This window comes from Cyclopterus lumpus, chromosome 12 (genome assembly GCF_009769545.1).
Source record: "Cyclopterus lumpus isolate fCycLum1 chromosome 12, fCycLum1.pri, whole genome shotgun sequence".
NCBI classification, from domain to species: domain Eukaryota; kingdom Metazoa; phylum Chordata; class Actinopteri; order Perciformes; family Cyclopteridae; genus Cyclopterus; species Cyclopterus lumpus.
Genome location: NC_046977.1, coordinates 8,333,067 through 8,346,985, shown reverse-complemented (window position 1 = coordinate 8,346,985; position 13,919 = coordinate 8,333,067). Strand labels below are relative to the sequence as shown.

Here is a 13,919-nt window from a genome sequence, read left to right as displayed (position 1 = left end):
ATGTAATCCATTCTAATGAGCTTAGACTTCCTCTAGTTGGGCACAAAATACACAAGGGAGTTACAGCACTCGAGGGAAGATAAAAAAAACATCACGTTGTACGTTTGGCTTTCGTTTGGTGTAGTTTAAGCACACATATTTTCACAAACTTGTACACAGTGATTATTTACATACGTAGGCTGCAAATGATATACCTGGATGGGGCCACAGGCACTGAGGGTTTTACACAGTAATGATGTTGTTGTCCACAGCTTGTTTTTACTAAGCTTTGACTCCATCTTTAGAAGTATGTTACATTTACTCCGTTGTTTAAGGAAAGCAAACAATCTCCAGCCACAATTACTACAGTGTGAGAAATTCTTGACTGGCAACCCAGCTGATCACACATGGATCCCAATATGTTATTCTTTTTACTCCCATTTGCCTAGTGTGTGGTGCATTTCTGACTGTCCTCTATTAGTGTGTTAGTGTAACGCAGGAGATTCAAGATAGCTGCCTCCTCACTAAAACAAATTGCTAAAGTTGTGGGAAGATTTTTACCATTATTTTAAAGTGAAGCAGCATACAAATACCAAAAAGTGTGTACTTTGTTGTTATATGTTGAATGTGCTTTTATATTTAATGATATATAAAAGGTATTTTAGACATTTAAAACATTTCTCCAAAACCTGAATCATTTTTCATGATTATTTTATGGTTCAAAATATCATATCAACTTAATGTTTATGGAGAACAACTAAAGATAGATTGTAAGACATTTAGAGTAGGAATAAGGGCATTTGAGTGTATATCTGTTTGTACGTACATAGCAGTTAATCTCATACTGTAGAACTTCACTTAAAGTATTGTAAAAAGGCTTTAAAAGTCAAATATAAAATGCCACATGCATTTAATATTAATGTATTCAATTGCTTACTCTGGGATATGCTTGAGGCTAGTGGTAATAACTACACAAATCTAAATCCAACTGTTAATGCTTTCACTACTGCACAACGATTGCGAATATTATGTATCACTGCCAGACTGCCAGTTTCAATACAATGTGTCCAATGTGCAAAGAGCAGTTCTATTGGGCTCCATCAAGGACTTTTTTTCAAATCAGAGACACTGAAGAACCTTTATGAAGGTACCCTGTAGGAGAAGAGGAAGCTGTCCTTCCTTCCTCCACACAGTGTTGGCGTGTTGCCAATCATCACAACAAAAAAAGAGATTAAAATACCTATATATCCTTCTAATCTCCAAATACTCAATGTGGCCGATGGAAAATACTTTTCTAACCAGTGCATAGAATGTCAAGTCGACACAAGGTCGTGCATGTTTGTGTGGCCTCACCTGTGTCCTGATCACAAAGCTGCTCGCAGGGCTCAGTGGTCCTCTGGCCACAGTAGTCCAGGACCCACTGTGTAGAAGAGTTGGTCTGATAGTAGAGCGTTAGCTTGGCTGGGTTGAGCCAATTAGAAACATCCAGGAAGCTGCCCATGCTCACCACAAAACTACTTCCTGAAAAAAAGAAGAAAAAAGAAAAAGAAAAGAAAAGATCATTATTTAGTTTTTTGAAGAAAAAAAAACTATAACAATAAAACATTGTATTGTACTGTATTGTTTGATATTTTGAAACTCCAGTGACGGACTCAGATATACATATGTATGAACATGCATTACATTCAAGCTTTCACACATTCACACATTGCTGATAAAGCCTTTTGCCACCAGGGAAAGCTCTCTGTATTTCGCAGTATCCCTGACTGGCGATGGCTGGCGTTTACCTTACTTTACCATGAATTAGCGCACATTTGCCTGCAGGTGTGCATGCCCCATCTCCCAGGTCCCAATGAGCCTTATCTCTAAGTCTTCCCATGCCCTTTTTTTTATACCATAAACCTTGCACAGTTTCTTATGTATCTGAAGCATCCACCCCAGAAACTTTTCATGGATGCTTCCGCCATGGCTGCTGCCATATTCCACGCTGCTGGTCCATCGCTATAATCTCTCCCAGAGGGAAGTTACTCTCACTGACAGAGGGGGGAGACAAAGGTGTCACGCTCCAGCATTAAACGCCCCTTTCCTGGTCCTATTACATAATCAATTGGGAAGTAGCTAATTATTTTATTTTCACTGTAATTTCAAGTCCCCTCCTGACCACGCTGAATTTAAATGAGAAAATTAAGACCCATAATGTGTGTATTGATAGGATTTCCCTGGGGATTGGAGTTGAGGGGCTAAAAGAGTTTCACAAGTCACTCAGTAAACGCTATGCTCATTGGCAGGGACCTACCTTTCGTTCTTACTGCTCCCAGACCAATCGTTAAACTCTGATCACGGAACAAGATTATCCTTAATTGATGCCAATGACTTTAAGTTCCAAAGGGAGCTTTGGGAGATTGTGCTTCAGCCCTCTCGTGAACACAAATAGTCTTATACAACTACATTGTGTCTATATTGATGGGGCATTGATGCTACATTTGGGGAAGGATATGAAGACACCAGTTGTGAGATTGAGAAAAATGATTCCCTCATTTATTTATTTCATGATGTGTGTTCTCCAGGATGTTTATTTTTAGACAGAGGATTAATGTTGATGGAAAAGCAGTGACAGTAGCCAGCAATCAAATATGATTCCCTGCAGTAAAATACATAACCCAGAGAGTAATACTTTACCCTACAAATAATGCTGATAAAGCATATACTGTATATCCCAAGCCTCATCCACATTCCAGTTTTGTATTGTTTTACTTCCTACTATTTTAGATGTCATTTGAAGTGTCACACCGGGACAGCCTGACCCACATAGAGCTTTTGAAAAATACACTAATGTGTTCAAGTTGTATTTTCTGCCTACCTGGCAAACTTGACATAACTCATTTAGACTGTACATAATATTAGCAGGCCTGCATGTGTTGCCTTCAAGTAAATATTGCACCTGCAGTATGGATTGAAGTAAAATTATAGCGTGTCCACCTTATATTGATGTGCAAATTAATGAGAATATGGGATAATATACGAGAAGGTGATTGTGCTATAAAAAGGACTGCATGCTGTCTTGCTACGACACATAAATGTTATTAATTGAGTGTACAATTCATAGAATGGGTAAATATTGAAGAATCATAGATGCACACTCTCTGAAAAACAAGGGATGTTGTTGCTGTTCTTAAAAAAGTAAGTATTCAGTACCACTAAAACGGCCCCAAAAGGCTGGAATACACACGCAATTCTCCAGATGGGATCCCTAAAAGCATCTCCCAAGTCAGGCTGACCAGAGGTGAGCATAACGAGCCTATTTCCTGCAGCACTGCAGTTAGAGAACAGAACTGCCAGTAGCCCTCATTTGCTGAGAGAGTGGACAAATGTAATGTTGTCAGCTCCCACAGTGAGGAGGCAATTGTTATATTATGGTTTGGTTTCCTTGAGACCTGTGAAGAAAACCCCTCCTGAGCAGTAAGAACATTGCTGAGTGTATGTCAATGTTGCTGTGCATATTGTCAATTGGGTGCAAAAGACTGGGGGGAAATTATTGTGTTCGATTGAACCCCTTTCAACTGCTTTGGGAACAGATGTGGATCATCATATGAACATTGAGTATTTGTTTATCTATCAAACATCCACTTAAACTGTTATTATTATCTAATTATTTACCTTTCAATCTTGTGTCACAACGCCTTCCTCGACTTAATATTAAATATGTACATTTTTAGTTAAGTTGTAAAATAATCCCATGATTCACATCACACTTTGGAGTGCTAAAATAGGAATACTAAGTATTCACCTCGGAGAGATATGTTTATTTCTGCCAATGTTAGATTTAGTTCGTCATGATTTTGACTGTAAACTAGATGTTTATATGATTATCCGTGTATCGCTTCCTTCCTCTGAGCCCACATTAGCTTATGTACTGTGTTGTTTGTGTTTATCATCTCCTTTGTTGTCTCCCTTACTCCCATCCCCTATTTAATTCCCCTGTATGAATAAAGTAGTTTAGAGTGTGTAGCTCACACGTCTTGCGTGTCAGATCATATGCTTTGCATTGTAGCTGGCATTATAGTCTTTATTCCTGTCTGCCGGTTCCTGTCTTAACCAACTTATATTTATACGCGGCTTGGCAGTTTGGATTTGCTTTGTTTGTTTATCTGTTGGATTTGTTAGTTTGTTTGCTCTGACTCCCTGCCTGCTGCCGACTGTATGCCTGCCAGACTAATGAGTTAAGCCGCCCTTTTATCACATCTGCTCGGCCTCAGGTGTCTCCTTTAAGTATCTGAGTGCAATCCCAGTAAGCAAGTTTGCAGACGAACAACACAACTTAAAGTAAAAGAAAAACATACAAAATAAATGCTTTATGGAACACACAACATACGGATGATGTCCCTGTTCTTGGAGGTTTACCTGGAATGGGGGCTACCATGTAACGATTGTCCCGCATTGGAGTCATCACAATTTAAATAATGAATTCTCATTAAGTCATTATGAATATCCACAGGACATATCAGCCATATTCATCCATTGATTTTGTTTGTATCTTATGTTAAAAGTTACACTTTAAATTGAATTTAGCAGTGGGTCAGAGGTCAGTTCAAGGAGCATCCACACTTTAAAAAATATATATTTGTGTATTAGTGGAAAGTCTGCCTCGTTAGTAATGGTAGAGCAGAGGGGAAGAGGTCAGACATAAACAATCAATAATCATTTTACAGTGACTACACATATCAGCAGGGTCAGAGGTCAGTTCAAGGAGCATCCAAACTTTAAAAAAAAGATATATTTGTGTATTAGTGGAAAGTCTGCCTCGTTAGTAATGGTAGAGCAGAGGGGAAGAGGTCAGAAATAAACAATCAATAATCATTTTACAGTGACTACACATATCAGCATTAAACGTGCCAGCACGTTGACTGTTATAGTTGTAGAGATATCGTGCAATGGCCTACAGTGTTGTGTAGTCTAAACCTCTGTGAGACCAGTTCATACAAGTATTTAAAGTTGAATTGAACAAACTCTCTTAAAAAGACCAGTTGTAGAGAGCTCATTTCTGCCTGATGTCTGCCACCAGATTTCATCTTCGGCATAACTGGCAACATTGCCCTTTTTGTGGGCAGTTTTCACAAAAAGTAGAGAAAAAGATAACAAGTGATGAAGGGAACGTGAGTTATGGAGATATTAGACGAGAAAGTACCATAGCCTACAGAAGGTGATGTTACACTGTCAGGTGGTGTTACAGGTGACCCTGGACAGAAACCTGCAAGACCCTGAGGCAGCTGTTTGGATTGAGAACATTATATTGAAAAGTTGCCGTACCAAAGCCAATAAAACTATGCAATACAGTATATTAACGAGATGGTGAACAGAATATTCAATTTGAATTAGGTTTGTCTAAGATGTATATTTTATTTTAGTCAATTTGGAAACATTTTAGTGCAAGAAAATCGGTGAATGACACAATTTATCTTCCATCAATCTCCACTGAAGAAGAACTCTGTTTGTGGTTCTTGTATGAGGCCAGATGTCATTATGATTCGACAGAAGCCAATGACACTGTATGAGAAGTGAACTGCAATGTGATTGGTCTGGGGGAAACTGATAAGAGGAAAACCCAAAAAACTCAAACCACTGAACATTAAAAGTCATTTACAGTACATTGGCTTAAATTGTGGTGTCCATCTTTCAAGTTATCACACAGTAAATAAACTCTAAAAAGCTAGAGTTGTGTGTACTGTCCCATTTACATTGTGTGTCCATGTGCACACACATTGAGGGTGTGTGGGCGGACCAGAAATGTGGCCCCGGCGGCAAGAGCATCTGATCGACTAATATGTGAAGGCTCTCAGAGATATGGCAATCATTAGTTAAATTGCCTCAGCTCTAACTTCGCTTAACTCCTTGCACATTTTCCACATTGGGCTCTCTTACCTCCCAGCAAGGTTTATACTGTGGTATCTTGCCAATACACGGATACAATTTACAATTTTCCCAAAGCCAACGACAAATTTAAAAACAGACTCAGTTGGAGGACACTCTAAGCATCTGCCTGGGCACTACTGTACATCCTTGATTATCCTGAATCGACATTTATTTAAAAAATATGTGGTGCACCGTCTCAATGTTAGCGTGTAAAAGACAGAAGAGAGTATTACGAACTAATTAGTATCATCATTTCTTTCATTTTTAAGTCCAGGTTCTATTAGTCTGGTATCTTGACAACGTTTTGCATGGATGTCATACAACACTTGTGTAAAGCACAAATAAAACCTTGAGTTAAATAGAATGGTTGTGTCTACTGAAACGGTAGATTGGGTTAGTATTAAAATCTACGCAGTCGCATGTGATACGTCTTCACACTGAATACTCTCACTGCAAAAGCAAAGGGGGGAAAAAAACAATCAAATGTTGAGCACAATGCTCTTCATCAGTCTGATGGCTCCAAATGTTGTTCAGTTGTTTGTGGTGACAATAAATCATTTTTTTTCTTCTTTTTCCATTGAGAGCTTTCAGTGTGTGGACCTTTTGGGGGTTTTAGCACATGATTTACTTTTTGTTGAATGGATGTGCGTCTTTTCTACTTCATCAGTCGTGCAGAAGGGGCACTGACACTGAAAAGCATTAGAATGTAGAACCACAAATCACGGTAGAGGGGATGGAGATTTTACTGCAAGCCATTTGTAAATAGAAACAGTGGAAGCATGCAGAGCTGTCCCTGGCCCATTAGCTGTTCCTCCTAACAACAAAACGTCTACAAATTGCATAATATCACTCAATAACAGCGTGTGTATGTAGACAGTCGTCCCTGCAGTATGCTGCTTGAAGGACAACTGTATCCAATTATGGCTGGGGAAGAACAGAAAAGAAACAAAAGGTGTACCTTGATGGATAGTGGCTCTTATGATAACATGCTCCACAAATCTATATCCTTTTTTTAGCTTCCAACACAAAGCTAAGCATTGCCCAAGGTAAAGTACAGTATCTCCTACTACAATGTCGGGGGGTTTGTCACAAAAGTGATACGTGATTTCAGTCTTCCAACTGAGTTTAGTGGGTGTCCCGTCGGGGACCAAGACTTTTCCCTTTCCCATTTTTCCTTTGGGTTTTTTGCATCTAGTGCAAAAATCCCCCGCACAAAAAATGACAAAACCGATATAAGGCTAAACACAAAAGAACTGGCTGGTTTAGACTATCCTTGAGCTGAATATTCAGCCAAGGTCTAATGAATGTGTTGCACTTACCATCTGCAACAAAATGCTCAGGCACATGGAGTGTGACCTTGACGGTGAGAGGGCAGGAATCCTGCGTAGCATAGACAATGGCAATGGCACATGTGCTGATGGTAATCAACGTCAGAGTGACCTTATTCAGAGGACTGTGTGGGTGGCCTAGAGGAAGAGAAAAGAGAGAAAAAAAAAGGTGAACAGTTTGACAGAAGCCGTTTTGTGATTTTTATCAGGGTCTCAAACACGCGACTGTATTTGAACCTCCCTGACAGGAAGTACTTTCACACACAGGAGACGTCAAACACACATAACACAAAAGTCTTATGTGTCCAAGTCTCGCCTGCAGGAAAAAGGACGACTTAGAATACCTGTGCTTCTGCAGAGCATCCCAGAATCCTTCACCAGCATGATGTATGATCTTATTGCCACTGACAGGGTTATGGATTGGTTGTTTTGGTTGCCCTTTGGCTCTGTCAAGGCTCCCATTTCCAAGCCAGATGCAGGGAATGAAATTAGCCGCTTAACCTCCGTCTAGTGATATTCATCATGGGAGAGAAGTAAGCATGTTGAAAGGAGGCCGACTGCAATGCGATAGGGATGCAGCAGTGATAACTGTTACACCATAACATATACAATGTCTACGAATCTGCAGGCTTCGGGGGATGGGGTGCCCAGTGAGCACCATGCACTATGCAGGTTTGTTAGAAAAGTCAATAGTAATAGTCGTGGGCCTATTCTTGTTTTCCTGGCCCAAGCAGTGGAACTCAGGTGTTGCAAATGATTGTGCTGGTTAAGTGACGTGTATTGAACTGCTGATGCAGTAATGTATCAGCAGTAAGTAGCTAGCCTCAGAAAAACAGATCCACACATGATACATTTAATAACTACCGTACAGTGGGATCTTATCAATCCCTGATCGCAATGTGCAAATGGTGCAAATTCAATTGGCAAAAAACGCCCCATTCTGGAAACAACGTTAATCAGTAAGCCCCTGTGACAGGAGAGTCCAGTGAATCCCATCAGAAGTTTGGAAGTACAGCTCAAGGTCAAAATCAGGAAGACAAAGTTAGAATAATGAATCTATGGCAGTCACGATGCCGGGAAGGGACAAGACACCTGTCCACGGGGAAAGTGGCAGAGCAGCTAATCCCTTTGGAGTGAGGGTGGTGTCACTGGGCTTGTAAAGGGGTCCCTCAATTACTATAAAAGCCTACTGAGTGGACAAAGGAATGTACACTCACAATGACAAACACTTACTTTATGGCCACAAACCAAACATCTAGTCCATGCGCTCATTTCGTCACAGAAACGCACAACAACAACAAAAACACCTACACAAATATGTTTAAATCAACAAGCAAATAGAATACACAGGGCAATACTAAAGATTCAAACTTAAGTTGAACTTCTTCCTTCTAATTAGTCCCTCTTCCTGTCATCTATAGAAAGAACAACCTTTTTACATGGGCTGTAACTTAAAAGCAGATCACGATCATGGGTCGTATGTCTTTCTCAGTCCTAGAACACAATTATAGATCCCATTAACCAAGGGCTGATATTTTAGAATTGTTTATATATATATATATATATATATATATATATATATATATATATATATATATATATATATATATAATTATAATAATTATATATAATAATTATATTTAGTATCTCTATATATATATATTTGTTTAAATGAGAACAGTCAACCATTTTCTTTGATTATTAGATATTTAAAATTCCACAACCAATACATACTCGCTGTATGTTTGTGTGTGTATTTAATTTTGAACTAAATTAATGGGAGTCTATAAAGCCAATTTGAGAGGCTTTTGTGTTCATAAACGTACATGTTCTATCTTTACCCGCATTCTCATTCACGTTTACAATCACTAAATATATATGGATGGACACCCAAGTGAACATACGGACGACTTCTCTGCGTTTCATGTTATTTCGGTCGTTCGCTCACATACACACAAATCCAGTTTTCTCCATCACATATCACTATGTGGGAACGGACGTTAAAATCATGCTTCCCATCAAAGTAATATGACTCAGCTTTGCTCATCACTGAGCCTTCATTTACATCAGCTCATATATCTGCTTTGAGTGTCATTGAGCTGTGCCATGTAAGAGCACTTTAAACCCCACAGGGAATGTGCATGACTCCTTCCTACTTCCAGCTACGCTGACGACTCCAGAAATGTCTAGCCTCATTTCACTCAGCTTCGGGCTCGTATTCAACCGGGGTCCGGTTTGAATTCATTTGTTTCCAAAACGTTTTATTGTATATTATTCGCTTTTTACTTTATTGCCTTCTCAGCAGTATGTATTGGATAAAAGGCGTCCCCCTGTGCACGGTAATGTGTTTAAAATGTAACACATTGATAACAATATACAAAGACTTCCACCTGCGTTCACGCTCACCTTTGCTGCGCCTCCGTCCTCTGTGCTGCTCTGTGTAGAACTTCATCTGGCTGTCGTCTTCAGCCTCCGACCCCGATTCCCCTTGAGGACCAAACACACCTCCAGGGGCTGGCAGTGACAAGATAATAGGAGAAAAATTGAAAGAAATTTGAGAAGAATTAATCAAACAAATAATTGTAGGATACAATTATGCCGAGTCAAAGTTATTGAAGGTCAAAGTTATTGAAGGTATTCAACAAGGGTTAGTCATGGCCACTGTGATAATGGCACTGCAAATATATATTTTATTCATGCTGTTCAAAGTCAATTAAATTAAAATGCCAACCATTAATTTGTCATTCATTGCGATCTGAATTTCTGTATTCCCTTAAAAAAATAAATGTGAAAAATTGATCAAATTCATAAGCTTAATTTGTTTTACCTGTGTGCAGAACATTCTTCTTTCCATGCATTCACATTTTAGGGAAATGCAGTATTTATTTCAGATCGCAATGGATGACAAATATGAACAATTTTCTAGAACCCAGAGTTGTCCTCTGAATTACAAAGCATTATTATGAGATCTGAGATACATATATTAGTATATTATTGATGATTGCAGTCAGTAAACTGCTTCATGACGATGACTCAAACTTGTAGTGAACAGTTAAATGCAGTATTTAAATACTTCACCTGTAATATTGAGTTATCATTACACATTCTGCTCTTGATTGCAACTATTATTTTCCAACGAAAGATGCTCAGTTGTATTTAGAAGCATATATTTCCCTCTTGCCCCATTTCCTTTGGTGTTCTCCGTGGATCAACTTTAGGTTCGATAGAGTACTTGGGTTACAACGTTGAGGAACTCCAGTATGCTGACTCCACTGCTGAACTAAACATTAATGATAATGAACACTGACCTCACATTTTATTTGTATTGGATTCTTTCATCAAACTTTGATTGCAAGCTTCTTCTTCTTTTTTTCCCCCAATAGGCCCCCAGACTTCAATTAGCTTGCTTTGACCTCATCTTTGACGGACAATAAATTAAGATCATAAACCTGTGACTGGTTATACGTTAAGGTGAGAGGAAGGGGAATGGGTGGGGATCATAACTTTACTGAATCATTTGTAATGGCAATATGTAGTAAAAATCCTGAAAGATAACAAAATCTTCCATCTAAATGTGGTTGCTATAACACAACACAAATGCCGTTATATCCAACCTCTATTGAGGAAGTAAGAAGTTCCACCTCTCGTTCCTGCGCCTCCTTGTCTGATCTGTTGGCCACTGTTGGTAATGTGTCCATCGTTACCAAGTCTCTGGAGCTTCATTTGGTGATCAAATTGGGTCACTTCCCCAGAGTGCGCATGTTTGTTTTCAAGTGTGAGAGCAAGAGCGTGGCTGTGCGAGTTAAGAGGCTTTGTCTGTGCTGTGCTGCCACTTCGACATCAAAACACACATCCGGATGCACGAGGGCTGCCACAAGTGATAATTGCCAGGGATTTGCAAAGTGTTAAGCCACTAATGGATAAATAAGTAATCTAAAATAACCTCAAATGAGTGGACAGCGTTGAACTGCATTATAAGTCAGCTCTAAGAAGTCCACCAAAGAGATTCTGTTAAATATCTTTATTACTTTAAATCACCGGACACATTTTTTCACCAGCAGTAATTTAGCCAAAGTCACGCCATGAAGACAGAACTTTATGCCAATAACATCAATCTTTTTTTTTCCCCTCATGGTTGTACATATGTTTTGCTTGTATAATCCCTCGGATCCCCGTGATTACACTTTCCTAATCTCCCAGAGTGGAAAGGGGATAATGGGCTGAAAGAAAATCAATGCTCTTCTGTTGACTGTGAAGGAGCATCTGTGAAGGAGCATCTGTGAAGGAACGCTTCACCTGTTGACGGCGAACTCAAACAAGGACGCACGGAGAGAAAAAAAGAAAAGTGTGTGTTATGTCAACACCGTGATCTATAACATGTGGCTCATACATATTTACTCTTCTGTAAGAGGCAAACGCTTCACCCCCATCGGGGTAATTATAGGTTATAGTTCGATGTCTAAGTGCTGTCAGTTGGCAGTTGTGTATAGTAATAATGCAGATCATTTAGTAAGTAAAATGTTAGTGAGTAAAAATATAATGAAAAAAACATCACTCATGTTTTTTTTAATTGCAAGGTTCAAGTAACACATTTATCACTTCTTTACTAAAAGTAAATTTTTGTCACAAGTTAACAATAAAAGTTAAAATCCTTCACTTCCACTCACAGATCGTAGATGTCTGCAGAAGTGAGAAGGAACCCCCCTGAGAGTGAGCGCACACGTAAACAATGCGTAAGGTCTCGTTTTGCATCGTTTACACAACTAGTTGTTCATTTTTCATGTGAACAATGATAATAACTTGTATTTATACAGCACCTTTAAAAAAAAAAAAGTTCACAAAGTGCTTTGACAGACAAAGCAGCAAAAGCAAAGCAATAAAACAGCAGAAAGCTCAACAGTATAACTTTTTTTCGAAAGCCTGACATTGTGCATGTTATATAAAGCAATTTAATCTGACCCCATGTCTCTTGATGAATGTGTCCCAGTCCTCCCAGTTTGCAAATGACGTTTTGACTCATTAAAAGTGGCTCCATGGAGCCCCCGTTACCTGAATTCTTGAATTCAACTTTGTTTTCTCACATTCACAGATAAACAAGTGTTGATCAAAATAAAATAAATGGGGGCTCTCAAAACCTCCCTTTACCAACTACACACAAGTTGTGCAGCGTAACCCACGTCTCATTCATCCACTCTGATGGGCAACACTTCCCAAACACATCAATCTGTGCAAAACACCGGCATGAAATGGTCTCGCACAAGCCTTTGAGCTACGATGCATGCGTTGTACCGAGCATACGACTGGGTAATCGAGGCTGGATTATACCGCACAAATTGTGTGAGAGTTTGTAAACAGCACAATCTTTTTAGTGGTTGAGAAAAACCAAAGATGACAATATCAAATTTCAGATCCTGAAGAAGTAGAAATTAAAGTGAGAATCTAACAGGCGACCGATATGTGAGGCAATGACTGCTTTAAAGCCAAGCTGCTGTTCTGGAACAGGTCCGTCTTTCAATCAGGGGGTTGGTGGTTCAATCCCCGCCCTAGTCGATGTGTCCTTGAGCAAGACACTTAACCCTGCATTGTTCCCTGTAGCTGTGTCTACAGTGTATGAATGTAACATGATTGTAAGTCGCTTTGGATAAAAGCGTCAGCTAAATGACATGTAATGTAATGTAATGTAACAGTTGTAGATCGGGATACATGATTCCTCACTAATGCAAGACTATGAAGTCATGGGTGAGTTATTCATGGGTGAGTCAAAAGTAAATACACATTTTCTAAATTGGTATAATCACAAAGAGACAAAAAAGGTTGTTTTTAGCTTTTTACTAATGACACTTGGTAGTGGAATACACCAAGTGATCAGCGTGTTTTTAATTCTCCTTAAAAAACGCCCATGTCATACTGTACCGTCCTTGTTAAAATGTGTTTATGTTCAATGATAAAGCAACATATTCTCTCTTCCTTGTTCATTGGACGGCGTCATAATTCCTGTGCGACTGCAGCGCAATGCAGGTAAACCCCCCCCCCCCCCCTTTACTCACTCCATAAACAATATGTCACAGCTCATGAAAATGTGCCCGCACCATAAAAGACTTTAGACATGATTAAAAGTTCTATTAAGTCGGTGTAAAAAGTACTGGCAGGAAAAGCCGGAGCTATTCTTTTAGTCGGGTGCACTTATGCAGGTCGAGAGTCGAGTTGGCTTTTGAGTGCGAGAGTCTGGCAGGATTGGAGAGCGGCGCCAGGGCAATGTGGTGTAAAATTGGTTCTGAATATATGCGACGTGTTCGTACATGCCCTAGAGGTGGTGGATGGAGACGAAGTCAGACTGAGGGGAAGAGACAGAAACATATAAATATAAATACATATTTAAAAAAAAGGGAGAACAAAGGCGCATTCGTAGATCAGCGTAAATGTATTAGTTGCTCACCTTTTGACATCTCATGAAATGAAGTTTGATTTATTGAAGAAAAAAAAACATTATTTAGTCTATAATAATACACTGTAAATATCTCCATATTTCATACAATGATACATTTATTGAATTCATTGACCCTCTATACACAGACATGTGTCCATGTAAGTAAGCGGAACGTGTTTTTGTATGCATTCACAGTGTCACAGATAAGACTGGGCACCCTATTGGCTTCAAAAGGTTACCACTTGATTATCGGAGGGTGTCCTCAATGAGATGTA

The 13,919-nt window shown here is 39.2% G+C and overlaps 1 protein-coding gene across 1 annotated transcript in view; it reads right to left on the bottom strand.

Moving 5' to 3' along the window:
• LOC117740635 (astrotactin-2-like) overlaps positions 1 to 13,919 on the bottom strand; it is a 227,485-nt gene that overhangs the window by 112,043 nt on the left and 101,523 nt on the right. The window contains exons 5-7 of the mRNA XM_034547153.1: positions 9,624 to 9,731; positions 7,209 to 7,355; positions 1,333 to 1,500 (exon numbers count right to left, since the gene is read on the bottom strand). Coding sequence (XP_034403044.1) covers positions 1,333 to 1,500; positions 7,209 to 7,355; positions 9,624 to 9,731 — 423 coding nt within the window. The remainder of the gene's footprint in view (positions 1 to 1,332; positions 1,501 to 7,208; positions 7,356 to 9,623; positions 9,732 to 13,919) is intronic.